Source organism: Sander vitreus, chromosome 7 (assembly GCF_031162955.1).
Source record: "Sander vitreus isolate 19-12246 chromosome 7, sanVit1, whole genome shotgun sequence".
In the NCBI taxonomy this organism is placed as follows: Eukaryota; Metazoa; Chordata; class Actinopteri; order Perciformes; family Percidae; genus Sander; species Sander vitreus.
In genome coordinates, this window is record NC_135861.1 from 2,814,903 (window position 1) to 2,836,163 (window position 21,261).

A 21,261-nucleotide genomic window follows, 5' to 3' on the forward strand; every position below is an offset into this window, starting at 1 on the left:
TTCTCGATGCCCAATCCTATTTGAGGGTGCAACTACCTGTGAAGAACGGCTGTTATATAATCTAGAGTTTCATGATCAACATTATACAGGGCTGAAATCTATGGAGAGGTTGAGTTTAATTGTAAAGCATGAGCGGCTGAGCTTGTTTATCCCTGCATATAGACTCTTTGATTCAGTTTTTTTAAGAAGGGGACAGTGCAGTCTAATGAAAACCATGATAACACATGGGTTAAAAATGCCAGAATTAGCCAAAAAAGCTATTATTTCATCTCTGGTCCCCTTTCCTCGATGTTACAAAGGGCTTCTTAAAAATACAATTTAAAACAAGAAAGGAAGACAACACAAGCAGAGTAGAACTTATCCCAAAACAAGACACAGCACAGAAGCAAAAAGATTAGCAACAAAACAAAGCACAAAGCAGAACAGGATAAGACCAGATAAAACAGCAGAGCATAGAGTACAAAGATTCTTCACCAAAACTAATGAGGAAATGTCCTGAATCTTCATGCTGCCTTTCCTTAACCCACCGTGTCATCACATGGCTGAAGCAGACCTTCACTGAGGCCGACAAGAACGGCGACGGCAGCTTGAGCATCAGCGAGGTGCTCCAGCTCCTGCACAAACTCAACGTCAACCTGCCCCGACAGAAGGTCAAACAGATGTTCAAGGTACGGAACCAACGGCAGAGCCGCGTCACGGGCCTCAGATGGGGTAGTCGACGGTGTAAAAGTTTAGTTTTTAAGCAAAATAGAGAATTCACTGTAGCATTTTCTAATTATTAAATTATTATTATTTATCCTCATTTTTATTTTTTTTAATTTTTTGTCCAGGCGCATTTTGTTCAGTGGTTGCTGAAGCAAATCTAAACACTGTCTCACAATCATTTTGACCAAATGTCACGAATGGTTCCTTCAACTAAATCAGGATGCTGGCGCATCAGTGTAGAATCCCAATGAATCTGCACAGCACACAGATGTTTACTTGCAGCTGATGGAACTGGATTCTAATATTTGCACATGAAATTTAAGTGTGTCTGTAGTAGAGGCAACATATTGAAATGTACTTATTTTTTGTTACCTCACCAAACATTTAAAGAACATTCTTTAAATCAACACCTTAGAATCTACAGAAGTTACTTCCAAAGCTGTTGAGCACCCGATTACAGTTTTAAAGATTATTTTTTGGGCTTTTCCGCCTTTATTTGATATGAAAGCTAGGTGAAAAACATGCAGGAAATTGTCACTGGTCGGATTCGAACCCTGGACCTCTGCATCAAGGCATCAACCTCTCACTATACGTGCGCCTGCTATACCCACTGAACCAACCCGGCCACACCTGGCTACAGTTTACAACCAATCACAATGTTTGTTTACAATAACTTTCAGGTAGAAAACCCCTGTGTCATTTACATACAATTTAACGGTGCTTTGCAAACGGGGACGAGTTATTTCAAAATGAATACATTTAAAATGCATGATTATTGCCAGAGTTTACCCAACAGTGACATCTCACAGCTAGTCAGACTGCTAGTTTTGGGTAGATTTGGTCTATCAAGACACAAACAGAGTAGCACAGTATATAAAATAAGCACAGCAGAAACATCTGGAAAAGTCAGACCACCTTGTTAAACTATACATGTTTAAACGTTACAGTTACAGCGATGACAACAGAAATAAACACGTTTGCCTGATTTCACATATCTCCCAAACTCAAATCAACGGCCAGTTTTCTACCCAAAAGTGATTTCTGTTAGCGGACGTCGCAGGGATTCTGTCTACTGTATATTTTCTACACTCAGAAGACAAAATAATATAAGTTCTTATAGATGAAACTCTGGGGAAAGAGTCTCTCGGAAACATTTCTACAAAGGTCAAGCTACGTTGAATGGCAGCTCGTGACATTTGTCAGCTATGAAATAGGTCAAGTCAGTTTTATTCATATATCCACAGATCACAGTCGGAGTCCTTCAGTCTACGGTTTTGGTTTGTAAGTTTTGAAACCACACTGTGTTCTGCTACCCCAAAACCCAACAGATACCAACAGCCATGTCATTGTCCATCTGCTTGTGTCAGTCATCTGCATCCATGGGTTTCATTTGTTCCAAGTAAATGCATAATGCCCGAGCAGGAAGACAAACTGATGCGTTGCATTGCCATGGCACGCTAAAGGTTAGTAATGGATGAAATCAAGCAAAAATCTAGCATGGGCTGTCCATTCGAGTATGTGTCTGAAATTTGGCGGTACCTGTAGGGTTCAGTCAGGTCGGGTCTTAAAGACACAGTAAGGGTCTGGTTCGGGTCTCAGTTTAAGGTGATTAAATAATTATTCGATAGTGGAACTATCACAGAGAAAGTTTGAGACTAATGGTTGTCTTCTTCACTGCTGCCACACAGCCCCCCGACCCTCACTGGGCAGTTGGGTTGACTGGACAGCATATGTACATATGATGATGAGCACAAATATGTAAACAGTCTACACAAGATGCCGCAGTAAGTGCAAAATGTGTAAGTGACGTGTTCCAGGAAAAAAACCTAAATAGCAACAGACTAAAGACGACATGAACAGGTGTTTTCAACTTTGGTTCGAGTAAAGTGGTGAACTTTTTGAAGTCAATCGAGTCACACAGTTGTGTAGACATCCCAGTATCAATCCACATATTAACCCCTGCTTACCCCCGCTTGTGTTCCTGCGTATTTACTAACCAGCAGCTATCAGGTTGCCGGTGAAAGCACGCCTGTAGTGTTCTCTGTCCTGCTGTTGTCGCCGTCATGCTGCCTGGCCCTGTACCCATACATCCATGCCCGTAACATTACCGGGGTTAGCTTCTGTTTCGGGGAAAGGGGGCTTTACATTCTCCTTTACCTTGTTAAGGTAAGCTAGGTTAGCCTCCTAGCTTGTGTGCGCTTCTCAAATGTACTTTCAAATTCGTGGGATTTTTCCCTGTAATAAATTGTCCACATATTTTACCACCTTCCTTTCGGTACCGTCATGATGCCAGGTGAGGGGCACGGACTATGTTGTGTTCAATTTAACATGGAATGTCGGAATTTCTGGGTTCCCAGTCGGAAACTATATATGTCTATGGCATAGACTGTATAAAACAGGTGTATGGTCGGAAATGTCAACTCTGAAAGATATAATGTTACTTGCTCTGTGAAAGACATCGACAAAGACGAAAACTAAGGACATTTACTTGATTATTTTATTTGAGTTAGTTTTGCAAACAGACATTACAGTGTTAGTTAGGCTTGTTATAGTTTTTTGTGTAATGCTTCGTTTTTATTTTTATTTCAGTTAAAGACAATGTTTTTTCCCACCTTGTTTTCATTATTTCGTTCGTTTTTGTTAACGATTATAACCTTGCTGGACAGAAGGTTGAAACGGAGAGAAAAATACCTATTTGCCAATTCAACAGGCTAAGTTTACATGTGGACGTAGTCTTGGTCACTTCTTATCTGTGAGTATGTGTGGGATCTTTAGCAACATGGGAAAAAGTTGATTTAGTTTTTGTATATTAAAATGTTCATTACAATCTACTCTGCTCACTATGCTTCACAAATGTGAAAGTTGTCTTATAAATTGTAAAAATGTCATCAAACCTTACAGCTAATTGGCAGTATACGGTGCAGGCCAGTTCATGAAGACAGTAAAAGAGCTTATCAGGTCACATGAGACTGCAGTGTGTACTTACCTCACCTGGCAGATTGTGAACTAGATACCATCTTGCGATGGGATCGCACCAGCTGCGATGCCAAATCAGGCCAGGGGTGTAAAGTAAGGGGGCAATGACCCCTTCCCTACTTTCTGCACCCTACTTTCGGCACCCTTGCCCGGACCACACCAACAGTATCTTCGAACTCAGCCTTCATTTTGATCGCAGCTGCGCACCTGTACGTTTCCGGCACGGTTGTGATGGATATATATATATATATATTAAAGCTGCAAGCAGCGATGGACGGGCCCTCGCGCCTTTGCGCGTGTCACTGTTACTGGCGGACGCCACTCCTTGCAACCGTGCATTTGCGCGGCACTCAGACACTGCAAATCGTCACCAATGAAAAGGGAACTCTCTGCTGTGTTAAACAATACCTCACACGAGACTCTACCTTAGATGGGTCAGCATTTATGAAAGGGGGCGTGGCTTAAACATAGGGGGCGGGCCAAACCATCACCAATGAAGAAGGAGGTCTCTGCTGAGTTCAATGATACCTCACACAAGGGTCTACATCAAATGGGTCATCAGTTATAAAAGGGGGCGTGGCTAAAGCTTAGGGGGCGGGTCAAACCATCACCAATGAAGAAGGAACTTTCTACTGAGTTCAATGATACCTCACACAAGACTACCTTAAACAGTTCAAATGTTATGAAAGGGGCGTGGCCTGAGTAAATGGGCGTGGTTAAAGTATAGGGGGCGGCTCAGTATCACATGTAGACCACACATTATAAGTTTCATGTAAATCGGATGATGTTTGTCATATAAGGCGCATTTCCTGTTGCCAGCGGGGGGCGCTATGACTAAAAGTCAATTTTAGCCTGTAAGTGTCCTCAGACCTGGACCCTTGTCAATTGTGAGAAATTTCGGGCAGATACGACAACGTACACTCAAGTTACAACAACTTCTTTCTTCATCGCTAAACACTCAAAATGGCCGCTTTGACGAAAAGTTTTTCTTTTAATAACTTTTCATCTTTAAGGTGCTGAGATGGTACAGACCAAATTTGAAATCCGCCGGATGAAATCTCTAGGAGGAGTTTGTTAAAGTATAGCACCTTGACTTTAAGGCCTACTTCCTGTTGCCACTAGGGGGCGCTATGACTTTGAGTCAGTTTTGTCCGGTAAATGTCCTCAGAGTTGGAGTGTTATGAATCCTGAAAAGTTTCGAGCCAGTTGAACAATGTACACTCGAGTTACACCCACTTCCTGTTTCGGCGGCGAAACGCACAAAATGGCCGCCCTGCCACGGCCACGCCCTATGACGAAAACTTAACGTAACAACTTTTCATCTTTAACGTCTTAAGATGGTACAAACCGAATTTGAAGTTGATCGGATGAAATCTCTAGGAGGAGTTCGTTAAAGTACGACATGTGGAAATGGCCAAAATTGCACTAATTTCGAACTTTCAAATCAAAATGGCGGACTTCCTGTTGGGTTTAGTGTATGGCTCTCATGACGTTTTTTATACGTCTTTACAGGCTACATATGTGTCCCAAGTTTCGTGAGTCTACAATAAACGCACTGCAGGGGCTCAATTTTTTAAGTTTTGTAGGGGGCGCTAGCGAGCCATTTTTGTGCGCCTATTCCCGAAACCCTTAAAATATGTAAATTTTCACCAGACTTGATGCGCCTGCCAATTTTGGTGAGTTTTTGACCATGTTAAGCCCCTCAAAAAGCCAATTCATTTGCAGAAAATAATTCCTTCAGTTCCAATAGGGCCTTCGCCGCTGTCGGCGCTCGGGCCCTAATAACAGCTGGCAAAGTACTTAAATCTGCCTCTGTGGTAGTTCTACCACAGTAGGTGTGCCCAGGACCACATTAGCCATGGTGTCACACACACACACACACACACACACATACACACACACACACACACACACACACACACACACACAGGTGAAAACAATACAATCGTCACTGTTGCGGGTGGTAATGAGCAGTAAAGACACCTTGACTGATTGCTACTGCTGCAGATGTTGGCAAGCACATGGCTCAGCCACTAACTCTTCCACAGTGGAGGGATTAGCATGCTGCCGTGTTAAGCGTGTTGTCTTAGCCGTCTTCCAACAGAGCAGCTTGCCCATCACTAAGTCCAGCGGCCTGTTATCGGTCACCCATATGGTGCTGCTGGGACACAGATGGCCTCTCGTGTAATTCAGCGTAAACACACCAGGGACCAATCTGGCCCTGTATGTGTCTGTGGACATCCCTGTAGATTTGTGTGTTGACAATCTCTGGCCAGTTTTGTTTGGCTGAACCATCTTACAGTAGAGAGGGAGAAACCTGTGGACTGGACCTCTTTCCCAGTTTGAAGACGTTCACTAATGAGCATTAGAGTCCAGATCGGGCCGAATTTTTCAGTCCGAACCGGCCCGCGTCCGACAGAACCGTGACCGAGCCCGGCCCGAGCTCGACAGGCATCAAGAGATTTATGTCCGAGCCCGACCCGAGCCCGACACCGTTAAAATTTCATTTTCTTCTCATACTAATGACACATGTAGGCATACGTTTGTTTGTGTGGAAAGCTTTTATTAAGCAACTGTAGGAAGGCATTCGGAAATGTCAACAGATGAGCGCATCAGCGCACACGAGGCAACAAGCTCACGTTAATAAGCTGTTAAAATGTTCAATGTGTTAACCTTCACTGCTTGCTTCGTTTCCAACCGTGATCAGAAAACCAGGGGAGACTCGATACCTCCAGGGCCGCTGTTATAATGAATGGCCGCTGTATGAATAACTCTGCTCCGGTCGCATTTACACGTCAGCTCCTCTTTATCTATCTCTCTTCTGACCAGCTTCCACATAGACACATACAGACACATGAGCTCTCTTAAAGGAGCTGCAGCACCATTTTACAACAAATGCCTTATCACGCTGATGTGACCGAGCCCGGCCCGAACCCGACCATAATTTCTAAATATCTGTCTGAACCCGGCCCGCGGGACCCGTCGGACACGGGTCGGGTATCCATGCCTTAATGAGCATGTGCCAGTACCATAGATAATCCAAACACATTTCAGAGCACATTGCCACAAATGTTAGGATGAGCATATTAATGAGGATACTTTACTTCTAAAGGTTGTGACACACTAACCCGATAATCGGGTTAGTGTGTCGAATTGGACAGTCTTGCGAGGTCAGTGACTCGAGTCTGTTTGGTGTGTTCCATGCCGTCGTCCTGTCCGAGGGGCCGTCGTTCTTCATTTTGGCCGATTTGACATGTATAATCGGCGGGGCGGGCACTGCTGGCATTTGGACACAAATGACCAATCTGATTGGTAGAGTGCTAACCGGAAACGAGGAGCGGGATGAGCGTGACCAGAGTCTCTCAAAATCTGACGAAAATCTTTTAAACTGACCTTTGTTGATCTGAAATGAAGACAGATTCAGCAACTGCACGGCCTATTTCTCTCTTAATATGTTTTCAGAAACACGTTTCGGTAAACTATTTTAGTACAATATGAGATCGTATTCTGAACAAGCCGCCATGACAGTCTGTCTTTGAATTTCTGGAGAAACCAGACCCACGTGACGCGTTCGTCCAATCAGCTGCCGGTTTTCATTTTTTGGGCGACAATACAGATTAGCGCTGCCTGCTGTTATGGAGACGTATTACGTCTCGTTGCTTTGGTGTGTTCTGAGGCACTTTTTTGACCAACTCGGGGAGCCTTTTCTGCCGAGGGTCGGCCATCTGGTTGGTGTGTCAGGGGCTTTAGTCCTGTGAAATGCAGAGTTTGCTCATACTGACAGATGTTTCCAACACTTTTCTCCAAGGCATTTATGTCAATGAGGGTAGACTAAATATCAGCACAACACAGTGCAATTCAACAGCACCACAAACTCAGACAGAAAGATAGAGTAGTTTATTGATCCAGTGTCACAGCAGCCAAATCTAGAAAGAGAATAGAATAAAAACAATGTAAGAATGGTATAGAATACAGCAAAACAAAAGCTGAGAACAGAAATTAAAAGCAACTTGACATTTTAACTACACTGTACATGATAGTTCCCAGTAATACCCTGTTCATTTAGTGCAAGTCAAGTACTGTTGATAATCCTATTTGTTGGACAGTAAGGTGGAGAATACATTCATCCTCACATATACACAGATACCCGTAGATTAACAACAGATCCAACTGAGAGAATGTGTGCACACGAGTCCATATCTCAGTCTATGAAACACAACCAGTTATGAAATGTAATTCAGTCCAAAGAAATGAAATGAGAGAAATATCGGAGTCAACTGGAACGATCAACTGTTCCGGTTTCACCAAAACTGAATAAAAGCATCCAACATGAGTCAGTCAGTAGACTGTAGATGAACATATTAAACCTGCAGGGAGAAATGAGCAGTCTGATGGAATTACCTGCACTTACTTCTACATGCTGTTATTGTTTTGGATGTAATTTAGTTCAAATTATCGGAAGTCGTTTTTATCCTCAATGGGTACATTTACAGGATTTTATGATTTGCCTGTGTGTGCACCCGGAGGCCTTACCTCTCCATTGTTCCATTAAGCACCAGGGAAACTTAGAAACACAAGCAGAGTGGAAATACTGAACCTCTCAGCTGTTACTGACTGAACTTTAACCTTTCTGCATTTTAAACAGTGTGTGACTGGCCCCAAGATAATTTCATTCAGTCAAATGAGCTTCAATTCTTTAAAGCTTTAGTGCTTAACTTTTTTTTATAATAATGAACGTCCGTTACTTTCAAGCCATTGCCAAATGAACTGATACAAAGCTAATTAAGATCGTCCGCACACAACTCTCTCTGTACTTCTCAGTATGACCATGTTCAGAAGATTGTGTCGTCCGGTGACTTTCCCGCATAGACGCTCGAGTGGAGATAATGACCTCTTCTGAAGAGTCCATGTTTTATTAATCCTCCGTGTCCTCCTTGGCTACTAGCAACTGTGTGGAGGAGGGTGAAGCACGATCACGGAAGGTTTGTATCATTTGGACGCGCCGACAGAATTGTTGTCACTACTTAGAATTCCTCATTGGGTTTTTTAACTTTTTACTAGGGTGGAAATATCCAGGTTGGTTGGTTGATTGGTTAGTCTATATGATCTTGTACGACCAAATTCTCATTACTTTCATGTTCATCAAAGCATTTTTTTTCCCAGCTGAAAATGGCTGGGGCTCTTCTGAAAACAACCAGCTGGGAGCGCTAGAGAGCTTTGGAGGCGCTGCGTTTCTTTCAGCCTAGATGCGTTTGTTGAGTCTGGTTGCTGTGATACGGAACATCCGCGGCGGTAAAAATGTCGGCGCATATACATCCATAGACAGCGGTCAGCACTGTATGGGTCGGCACAAGGTAGGACGGCTGTGTAAAAACGGACGGTAATGAGCGCAGCTTTTTATCCAAAGTTGAAAATGTCTTCAACTCTCTGCGACCTAAAATAAAGTCCAAACGTGCAGAGTTCAGCGCAGAATAGATGCTCAGCTCCTCGTCACGCTGCTGGCGTTTGTAGCATCGTGTCAATATTTGGCGCTACGATTGCTAATCATTAAAAACCTATAGTTGGCCTCAGGAAAAAAACACTTTGATGGACACACAAAGCTACCAGGTAGAGTGCACCCAGTGCACTGTGGACGATTTAGTCCATATAGAGATAACGTGTAGGTGTTTTTTCCCCATCGACCAATCGATTCGTTTGAAGAGTAGGGAGAATTTCCATCGACCAAGTTTTTCTTTGATTGAATACGTTTAGCTTCCATTATATTAGGATACAATGATATCACTGATAGAACTAATAGAGTAATAGAGTAAATGCCTTTAGTGGCTCAGCAACAATACGTTAAGATGGTGATTGGATATTAGTTCTCTACCATGTGAATCGTCTTTTGACTACATTTCAACTAGTTTGAACCACGTTACAATGTCATTGCTCAGTGAAAAGTTCATGATTCAATCAGAAGAGTATCATGCTCCGGACCTTTCCTTGTTTTGTTTTGTGTTGAGTGGTGTGTTGTTGGTGCGCATGAGTCACAAGAAGTTGGTTGGATGGATGTGATAGCTGGACAGCAAAGATGTAGGCTTCTCTTTGCTCAGTGATTTATCACAACGGAGCCCAGATGTGAAGGAAAAGCTTTGCAGCTGGAGGAAGCTGCACTTCTAACTGATGAATTAATCTGTATTGGCTGTCGAGCTGTAACACAGGGCACACGTCTGCTAACAACTTAAGTGGCTGGGTTCATTCATAATGAATAAGCGTGAATAAGGCTAGATTGATATTTTCTGTCCAATAAAAAAAAGACTCCATTCTGCAGCTGTGCTCCCGCTGCTTTGTTATCCTCCTGGGGCTAAGATGTGTCCTGAATACGACGATGCGCTTCTGAAAAGAATTCCTTCACTTCAGAGAATGAATAAAGATGCAGGTTAACTGGTGATGTGTTTTCATATGTTTATCAGTGTTGGTCACCAGTGATTCTTCTGTATGTAAAAGATAATAACAAAATTAATCTGTATCATTGCAGCCTTGCCACGGCACAGTGCTGCCTGCTCTCTCTCTAATAACTCTGAGTAATACTGTCTGTACAGTATGCATCTGTGCCTGTCACTCAGTCACAACTTGGTGTCTACTAAGTGACATGTATGCAAAACCAACAGCCGAGTCTGGTGACACAAAGTGTCTGTCTTGTGTCTCTGAGTCATTTGGCTTCCTGTGTATGTGCCATATGAGTCAGGCTGAGAACATGGTGGTGACAGTTGGGAGGCTGAATGTGTTAGCGGACAAAGTTTGACTTGAGTATTCAGAATAATGACACCAACACTTTTGCCCGGTTAGTGGAGGGTACTAATGTCTTCAGTACGGTCTGTGTGCTGCTAGGTAAAGCCTCAGTTATCCTTGTGGCGCGGGCCTCCGTAGATGGACGTGCGCTACGAGCATGCAAAGAGACATTTATGCTCAACGCATTGCAGTGTTTCCTTTAGGATTTTTTTTTTAGCAGTGGGGGCCGCCAAATGTTTTATGTATGAAACGGAACTGACACTTCACTGCAACACAAACAAATATATTTATTCACCTCTATTCACACACAATGAGGCATATTTTCAGTTGTGATTGAACTGTATTTTACACGAAAAATTAGTTTTACAAGAAAAGAAATTCTTCATAGGGAAACCAAAACCCAAATAACTACATTTATAGACTATTTCCAATTTATATTATATTACACTGACTCACTTAGCGTTTTAATGTTTCCAGATGTGTGATATCAGGACGATGAGCTGACAGAACTGACAAGTTGAACGTTGTCCAATTCGAACGGACCCACGACGGTGACGTTTTTGGTGGGGCTGTTCGTTTAATAGTCGACTCGGAAGAACGCGAACGTTTTGACAATAAACTACATCAACACAACAGTATGTGGAGTTAAACTGGATGGGCCCAATAACCTCTGAATAGTTCTACTTGTTGTTAAATTGCAATGTGAGCGGCAGCCAACGGGGGGGGGTGCATTATGTCGGCAGGATCATTTAAAAGGCAACCGCGACTACATTGTGCGTCTGCCCTATTTCTGATACCGTGGCGGCAGAAATTTTGCCATGGCGGGCCGCCACTACAAAATCAACGTAGAGGAAACACTGCATTGTACATTGCAGTTTTTTACGAAATGACTGGGGGCATACAAACAAAATAATCTGTGAATAAGCAAGAAGTAGTAGAGAAGAAGAGAGCGGAAATAAAGGAAAGCAGACTGGCTGGCAACAGTTGTAAACATATCCATGATAAACAACGAAGTACCGGCAAACATTACATTTATGTAATTATTATCGTTACTACCACTTATCTCCAAATGGAAATGACTCTCTGCCTCTTGATGTGACGAACACTTCTTCTATCTAGGGCTGTTTTTAAGCTTTGACGAAGCAATCTCTCATGTTTTTCCCCACTGTGACGTCCTATTATAGCCTGCGCACCTCGCGTTGGGAACACCACAGAGACACAAACACTGCAACGCTATGCTGTCCATGTCAGCCAAGAACGAAGCAATGTGGTTATAACCGAATAGTCTAATGTGTGTAGAGATCTGTATGGTTGTACTGCAGCAGCCTGTTTTCATTTTTAGGTGATTCAGTGAGGGTTAACATGGTGCGGCCGTGTGTAATGCCACGCCGCTCTGGTGAGGTGTGGCACTGGCTGGCTGAGTCCTCTGATTGGCCACCACCGCCGTTGTTTGTTCATCTTGTGCTTCCGTTCAATGTGAAAGACATTGTATTGATCCAATCCATTGGACTGGTATTGGTGGTGATCAAGTGTATCGTCAGGATGTGACCAATCCACATTCAGTGTGGTTTGCTCATCCATGTCTTTATGAAATTCAGTGTTTTCACTTCCTTTTTACATTAATTCAGTCATTCCAGGCCATCACTCAATTTCAAGTCCCACAGTAGTCCCTGGTACATTCATTTTATTCTTTACCCATTGTCAAAGCCTCTAGGATTTAACATTAACACTTGATCTCTCCATATAAACCTATGATAATGAAATTCTTTAGCTGTGGGAAGGTGGGGAGATCTTCAAGCAGGGGACCCAGTGCAGCACTTAATTGTAGGGGAACTCTGGGATACATCTCCTCTCTTTTTAAATGTCAAGTGTCCTGTCAAATAATAAAAAGCTTGTAGAATCATTTTCACTCGCTGTGGAAGGAGAAAGTCATATTCGATCTATGTATTGCTCTCTAAGCCCAGTGTGTGTAGTATTCTAAGCTGCTCGGAGGCCAAGCTCCAACTGGCACAGACGTCATCGCCCTGCAGTGAGTGGCTGCCTCCAGTGCTGCTTGGCATATGGAGCCGGTCGCAGACCGCTTCAGTCAAAAAAGAGGCAAGGATTACACGGGTCATGGTGTGACCCCTCTGCGGGGCTCTCGTTTTGTAGGCTGACACAGTCTCTTTCCAGCTCATTACAACTAGACATTCAAACCTATCATTGTGATATGAGCTGAAAACAGTTAGGCAAGAACGTACACAAAGATGATAATGAATTAACATTGAATCAAACTACTGTTACTTCTGTTATAACAGTTCAACTGTTATTTTAGTAAGGGCAAGGCAGCTTTATTTGTATAGCACATTTCAGCAACAGGGCAATTCAAAATGCTTTATATAAAACATTAAAGAGCAGTATATAAACACTATATACTATGCTATATATAAACAATATAAAAACAGATAAAATATGAGATTATAGGAAGCTAGTGTGGGGCAATGTATAAACTGTTGCTTCATACAAGTAATCCACCCACAATCCTTGCTGTTCCCGGAAAACAACCAGTCCCACTGGTCTTACATTTTAATTCTCTTTATATGCTGACATAGATTGTCATACAGTTTCAGTTTTCAACAATGTAACTTCAGTAACAATTAACAATTTAAAAACAGATAAAATACAAGAATAAAAGTTACAGTGCAGTATAAACAGTGAACAATTATTTAAAGAAAGGCAGCATCAAGGAAAATGACATTAACAAAAAGGACAAGATGTTAGTGAGACACATGAACCAAAAACTGTCATTGCATTTTTATATATTGTTTATGAAGTAAGAGTTGATTAAAATAAACAGTTCAAAGAAATATATTTACCGTAAATACAAATGCAGTAAAGACAATATTATGTAGATAGATAGTAGTGCGTAGTAATACACGACTTCTATTCCTGCACGCCTTGCTCATCTTCCCTGTACACGTCTGTTTTCAACAGTTTGGACTTGCAGTGAATAAAAAGAGACATTTTCTAGATGAATTTAGTATTCATAGTTAGACTGATATTGTGACGTATCATTAAAGGGATTGTTTAGCAATATATTGATTATTGCAGAGTTGCTGTATCGTGATATTATCGGTATTCGGGAGCCATGTTTCGTATCCTAACCCTGTGATTCCCACACCTATTTGATAACATAAGTGGGGCTTTATTTCTTTTGGATCTTGACATTATTGGGGTCTGCAACTCTGCAACTGGTTTGGAAAGATTCAGTAAGTAGAGACAAATTCTGTTGCTGTTTTATAGTCTTTAAAAAAACAACCTTTTATGTGGTTTTTATTCTTTAAGCTCTTGTTGCCCTTGTTTTGTTCCAACTGAATAATAATGTTATAATATTCATTCATTCAGAACATGTCTGGATGTACTATAGGCCAGACAGTCTCTCATGTTGTAAGTACCATTTCTCTGAGACTATAATGCGGTAGATGTTAAGCTGGCTTGTTTGCTGACGTTTGACTACTTGGTCTTGAAAAAAAAAGTGTCTTCATCTTCAACTAAACATGACTAATATGCCAAGTGTTTTTGTCAACTAAAAATGTACTAAAAACAAGAAGGGTGAAGTTGACTTTGACTTAAACTCTGGTGGATTAAAACTAGCTGACAAAATGAACACCACATCAAACAAAATACAATTAAACGTTGTCATTAAACATCATAGGCCGAGTACATATCTAAATGCCTAGAAGAATATTTTAAGTTATTTATATACATCTGCCGTTAGGAAAGTAATTCACTTTTACAGATTGCTCATTTCAAAGGGAATACTGTAATTTCCATTTTATCCTGAGGTCCAAGTGCAAGAGTAGTGAAAAACAACAGACTGTCCACCCTGAAAGACTGAATTGCCAGTGTCAGTAGTAGTTGTAGGGGATTTTGAAAAAGCAGACACTCAGGAGCTCTTCCTTTTCTATTGCACATTTCAATAGCTTTATCTTTAGTTTTCTGTACTGTTTGATTTAGCCAAACATTTGCACTATTTAGAATGAATTACTGTATTGTACATATTACTTAACCTTTTTAATTGTATATATTACGTATCTTTCTTTATCTTATTTGTAGATATTACTTATCTGTTTATATTTTATATATTACTTACAATTTTAATAACTTTATTTGTATATATTTCTTATCTTATACATTATACTTGTTGGACGTGTACTTATTGCACCGTGGGTCGGAGAGAAACTTATTTTCAATTGCTCTGTATGTCTGGCACATATTGCAGAATTGACAATAAAGTTGTTGACTTGTGGGGGAAAACTAAGCAACAGTGTTCCTTGTACCCGGTGTGTAGGAGGCGGACACAGATGATAACCAGGGGACGTTGGACTTTGAGGAGTTCTGCTCCTTCTACAAAATGATGTCGACCCGACGGGATCTGTACCTCCTCATGCTCACCTACAGCAACCACAAAGACCACCTCGACACAGACGACCTGGCCCGCTTCCTGGAGACTGAGCAAAAGGTATCTGCATTTTAGCGTTTCAGTTTGTGCTAAGATTGACTCCACTGATTTATCATTGCACTCCTCTAACATTGTTGGACTCAGGACGGACAGCTTAAAGGACACCTATTATATACTGTTTTCAGATTCATACTCGTATTTTGTGATTCTATTAGAACATGTTTAAATGCTTTAATGTTCAACAAAACACTTAATTTTTCTCATACTGCCCATGACTGCTGCACCGGTAGTCACCCTCAGTCTGAAACGCTCTGTTGAAGCGCCTGTCTCTTTAAGCCCCCCTCGGAGAAAGCCCGGTCAGCTCTGATTGGTCAGCGTGCTTCTGCGTGTCCCCAAGTCTCTGGAATCTCCTCTGTTGTTGCACCCCGAGCCTAGTCTCGCATTGCCAGACCTTCCTCCACAGCGCTGCGGAGGAGGGTCTGGCTAGTCCACACAGCATTCATGGATGGGAGAAAAAAGTGCTCTGGTTTATTGACATTTCTTTAAACCAATTACAATTTTGTTGGGCGGCGCTAAGCGCTGGATGGAGCAACAGTGCCTCTGCAAAATAGCCTCGGGAAGGAACTTGTTTTTTGTTGAACGTGTACATTCAAAGGTTGTTTTAGTCGTGTAACAGAAACCTCAGATTGGACAGATAAACTAGCTAGCTGTCTGGATTTACCCTGCAGAGATCTGAGGAGCAGTTAACCATAGTCCTCAGAAATAGAATGCCAACACAAAGAAAGCCGTAGAGACGGACATCTGGCCGAAAAATTATGGACATCCGGCAGAATTTCCAGTGGCACCTGACCAATCGCGAAATGAAACGTCGCCGGTATAGATTACTCCGAGCCTGAGGCTGACTGCAAGGGAGCAGGACTTTGTACTTTGAAAAATCACCAATAAAAGCTTCTGAACCAAATACTACCCAACTTGATATGTTTCAGCAGTAATGTGACCTGAAATCGGGGAGAAATTAACAACAATGGCAGCCAAGATTACAGCTTCCCCTGACTAAGCATGTAGTTAGTCCTATGTAAAGACAGCAGTAGCCTGAAAAAAACTGCAATAGCCTGCCTGGACCAATCATAGAAACTCAGCTCCGAGTTACGTGACACGGAGCCGAGAGTGGTGCTCTCTGAATACTGAAGCAATCAAATTTAAAAGCCCCTCCTGGGTGGCTTCAGAAACGTAGGCAGACGTTTGTGTTCTTTCTGCTCTTTCGCAGTTTTGAAAACCCAAAAGGCTCCTTGTTTGAAAGTGCTCATATTATGCTTTTTGGCTTTTCCCCTTTCCTTTATTGTGTTATATATCTTTTTGTGCACGTTATAGGTTTACAAAGTGAAAAAGCCCAAAGTCCACCCCAAAGGGACTTACCATCTCCAACAGAAAACACTGTTCACAAACTGCTCCAAACAGCTCTATTGTAGTCCAGCCTTTACTTCAGAGACAAACGTGGTCACTTTGTAACACACGTTATAATGCTCGCCTAGCTGCTAGCATGGCACGCCCTCATACTCTGCTTCTGACTGGCTAGTAGTCCTTACCTAGGTACTGTCAGGGCACGCCCTCATACGCTGCTTCTGACTGGCTAGTAGTCCTTACCTAGCTACTGAGCATGTGCGACTCCCAACAATTATGGAACAGAAGTGAGATGTCTCACTAAAACAGAGAGCTCAACACACAGGGTGAAAAGAGGAGCTGCAGCAATGTGCAGTACAACAAAAATATGGTGTTTTCTGAAAATTAAACCACATAAACCTATTCTAGTACAATCTCTAAATACAATTATGAACCTGAAAATGAGCATAATATGAGCACTTTAAGCTTCTGCAGGGTGGGTGGTCAAAAGCTTAACGGAGTAGCCACTGGGAAGTGATGCTTAATTTAAGGGAAATGTAGACAGTGAGGCCCTACAGGGATTTTAGCATGCATACTGTACCATCACAGCACTTGACATGCAGTTGTAGAGGCTTTATGGATGACGTGCACCTCCTCGCTAATTATACCATTGCCTGAAAAATAAAAAATGGCAAATGAGCTTAACAGCTCGTTCTTCTTTAAACACCCAGTGTGTGCTCCTACAGCTAATTTGCACTCCAGCAGGCTGTTTTAATGTGTAGAAACCCTCACTTTAAAAGTAGAGGGTTCTGTTTGGAAAGCTAGACGTCCATTCCGCTCAGCTGGGCTGTATTTGTTTTGAGATGATGCCAAGATACAGCAGAGTTGTCTCAGTAACTACAGACTTTGTTGGTATTGGTTTCTTTGTGCCTCAAATAAGAAGTAAGACGATGTGAAACACTCCAGGTTGTGTATTCAAGTGTCCGTTCAGAGTGTGGCTGTGAGCTGTGTGTCTTACTGAATCCCTATGGAACTGATAACGGACTGAAATGTGTTCAACAACAATAGTATCTGTTCCCACGCAGTCTAAAACTAAAATATGTTCCCAAGGAGGAAGGTTTGGTTTCACAGGTGAAGAGAACACAATGAAGATGGATCAACTAACACCATGCTTACATTGGTCATTATACTTTATCATCTTTCACTATTATTGAATATCTAATATATGAACAATACGTCCTGTTGCTGTATTATTGATGCACAAACCCTACTTAATATCAAATTGAATTTCATTGATATAGACCAGGGATGGGCAACTGGTGGCCCCCGGCCCGCGTCCTCACTGCAAATCAATTTCCAAATATCTTATTGTTGGTTTCACAGGTATTGGGAGCAAGCGACCCATTACTTTCCAATTGTAATTATTCTGTCCACCGTTAGAGGGCGCTCCCTCGAAAGGCAAAAGGTTTGTTGCCAAGCAACTGCGGCCTCGTCAGGTCTTGACCAGCAACGGCGGGAAGAGAGACATGAGCGGCCAAAAAAGCAAACTGGATCAAGAGAATCGTGTCTTCCAGGCAAGATGGGAAACCAAGCTTTATAAGGGTTTCTGTTCAATTATAGTGTTTTCACGAGTAAATTATGATTATATAATCTTATCTGCAACCAAAAATCCGCTAAAAATGCTATTTAACGCCTTGGGTGTGAATCTTCACTGGTCTTTCGATTACGATTATCCTGTAGGGGTGCAAGATATATCGACTCAATATCGGTATCGCAATATCACGTTGCGCAATATTATATCGAGGGGTGCAAGACATATCGACTCAATATCGTTATTGCAATATATCGAAAGTGTCGCAATACGTAAGTATGCAATATTGTTTTTATTTTGTGGAGCGCTGCGTCCCGTCCGTTGGCTGTGTGGCTTAGTTGTGTTTGACTTAGAGCTCGCTTGAAATGCTATAATGATCAGGTTTCATTGGCCAGTTACCGTGCCACTTGCACATCAGCGCAAGGGTCCACTACGTGTCAAACCCTATGGAGCGTACCACGTGTGTGCATATTTTGAAGGGTGACAGTGTAAGTGAAGAAATAGAGACAACAAAACAGAACAAATCAGAGAAGAAATGTGTCCTGTTCTCTTTATTTATATATTTTATACTGTCCAACCAGTAAAACATGTCCTGTTCTGTAGACATGGTCCTTATGTATTTATTCATGTTGGACCAGTCCAATATGACAGTCAATTGAAATAAACCTTGTGTGGTAATAAGAAAACTTTACAACCCTATTATCCTGTCAACGAATCGATCCGATTCGATATCCCCACGCATCACGATGCGTCACCTCCTCAATATTATTATAGATTACGACACATGGTTTTCATCAACAAATTCAAGCAGTCAGATATATATGAACTCCCCTTTTTATTGTATCTGCTCTTAATAAAGACACTTCCTGAATGTAGCGGAGTCTGAACACAGCCGACAACGGACAAAAAAAAGCAGCAACCGGAAAATAAACAAACAGCGTTGATTATGGTCATTGCATCGCGATGCATCGATGCAATGAATAATTTCAACACCCCTAGTTAACGCCATGTATGTGTTTACATAACTCTCCAAAAAATGGAAATAAAAGTAAAGGATTTCAGCAATATGATGTCTATGCTTTCTCACATATTTGTTGAAATAGAGAAGAGCTCTGAGAGCGCAGTGTGTGTGTACAGTAAGTGTGCCAGTGTTGAGAGTCGGCAGCGGCCTGTGAGCTCTCTGCTGCCCAGCAAGCTTTTTTGGTGCCAACCCACAGTGAGAAGGGATATGGGCTATCATCTGCTGAGTGTCGGGATTGACTCTCCACACTGCATTCTCTCATCCAGATAAAGTCGAGATGGGTAGTGGTGGACTCCATCCTTTTAGACACTCGCCCAGCTTAGTACTTTAGGAGTGGGCTGGAAACAGATTTTCTAAAATGGAAATAACCCTGTGGAACTAATGTCTAAACAGGTTAGCCAGCCAAAGCCTTGTTCTCTCTCATTGTTCAAATACACTGACCTCTTTGCTCTCCTCTTTGAACTGTTGCACTGTGCAATTTGCACATTAAATAACAAAAAAAAAACAATAAGCACTTTCATCCCCTTATGCTGCACCTGCACTTTATGTAATCATGTGCAATGCGAGTAAATTATTTTATTAAATGATTTCACTATTTTACTATTTACTCTAGTTTGAATCTCTTGACCATCTTCAGATTTTCTGATCAATGTTCTTAGTTTAATGCAGTGGTGGAAGGTAACCAAGTAATCAAGTACTGTACTTAAGTAGAAATTTGAGGTACTTGTACTTTACCTGAGTCTTTTTCTTTTCATGCCACTTTCTACTTCTACTCCGCTACATTTCAGAGAGAAATATTCTACTTTTTACTCCACTGCATTCATCTGACAGCTTTAGTTACAAGTCACTTTACAAATTAAGATTTTTGCACACAAAACACATGTAGTTTATACAATCTGATGTTTTATTATAAATAAAACTACCCAACAATATACAGTCCTACAAGTCCAGCTGAAATAATTAGACCATCAAACACTGTTTGTATCAGTTTGTATCTGTTTTTACACTTTCTAAAATGTGAGGATTTTTCTGCAGTACTTTTACTTTTAATACTTTAAGTACATTTTCCTGATGATGCATACTTTTCCACAAGTAACATTTCCAATGCAGGACTTTAACTTACGTAATAGAGTATTTGTTACAGTGTGGTATTAGTACTTTTATGTAAAGGATCCGAAACCTTCCACCGCTGGTTTAATGTGTGTGTTTTTATGTTTGCACCATAGAGTAGTACCTTTAATTTAGTTATATGTAGTCACAATGACAATAAAGTCAATTTAGACTTGACACAGTTTGAGAGGTGTGACCTGGTCCTGCCCCACCCCCTTTAAATGAGGAACATAGATGGGATGTGATTGATTAATTGGGGGGGGCTTTAAGGGGCAGCTACCAGACAAACGGGATGGACAGAAAACATTACATATAGGGAGCTCCCATAACTGGATTATCCTTTATTTATCCATATAATCCCCCTAATTCATCCAAGGGGATTTTCTTCACGAGGAATCCGTGTATTATTATTCTGTTGCATATACATAGTGTTGTTGCTTACCGTGACTTGATGTCATTTTGTAGATGACCAGTGTGACCAAGGACCATTGCCTGGAGATTATCAACAAATTTGAGCCGTGCTCTGAGAACCAGAAGCAGGGAGTTCTGGGAATCGATGGTAAGTCCTTTTTAACTTCAGTTCTTTACCATTCACTTTTATTTACACAGGTAATCTCATTGAGTGATGTGGTCTAATTCTCAAGAGAGACTGGGACAATGCGCAACATCAGTTACAGACAGAGAAAAAGATTACAATAGTAAATTTACTAAATACTAAATGCAATATTTAAACGGAAGTGCCAAGTAGAATTAAAACACTAAAATACTAAAAACAAGAACGAGATTCCAGAGATGTTTGGAACTAAACTTAACACTGGTAGTGTCTTCTGGCATAGGCGTAATTTACAGTGGGGGGGTTGCAACTGCCCAGTGCAACCCCCAAAAAATGATTGTTAGAATTTCCTTTACATAATTAACCCTCACGTTTTTCAAAGTTTCTATGTAAAAAAATGTGGGTTTCTTTCTACCAAATTGCCCAAAAATACCACTGATGGTTCCATACACGAAACAGGCTGTGATTATCCATCAACATATGTTCTTCTGATCGTAACTATTAGTCCAAATAATTGATAATTTCAGTGTTTTTTTAAATCAGAAATTAGGTATAATTTATTATAAATTAGGTTTATTGACCATGAATTCAAAAAAGCGTTGGAAAAAAAGTGACAGTTAAAACAGTTAATTTTCCATAAATAAGTGTAAAACTATTGTGGTAATTAGTTGGAATGAAGTTGGCTAAGAAGATCTAACACAAAAATGGGTAAT

General features: G+C 41.3%; 1 protein-coding gene across 1 annotated transcript in view; it reads left to right on the plus strand.

The window, feature by feature from the left end:
- The window catches only part of plch2a (phospholipase C, eta 2a), a 214,598-nt gene that overhangs the window by 150,114 nt on the left and 43,223 nt on the right, over positions 1 to 21,261 (plus strand). The window contains exons 5-7 of the mRNA XM_078254204.1: positions 539 to 668; positions 14,783 to 14,953; positions 20,461 to 20,554. Coding sequence (XP_078110330.1) covers positions 539 to 668; positions 14,783 to 14,953; positions 20,461 to 20,554 — 395 coding nt within the window. The remainder of the gene's footprint in view (positions 1 to 538; positions 669 to 14,782; positions 14,954 to 20,460; positions 20,555 to 21,261) is intronic.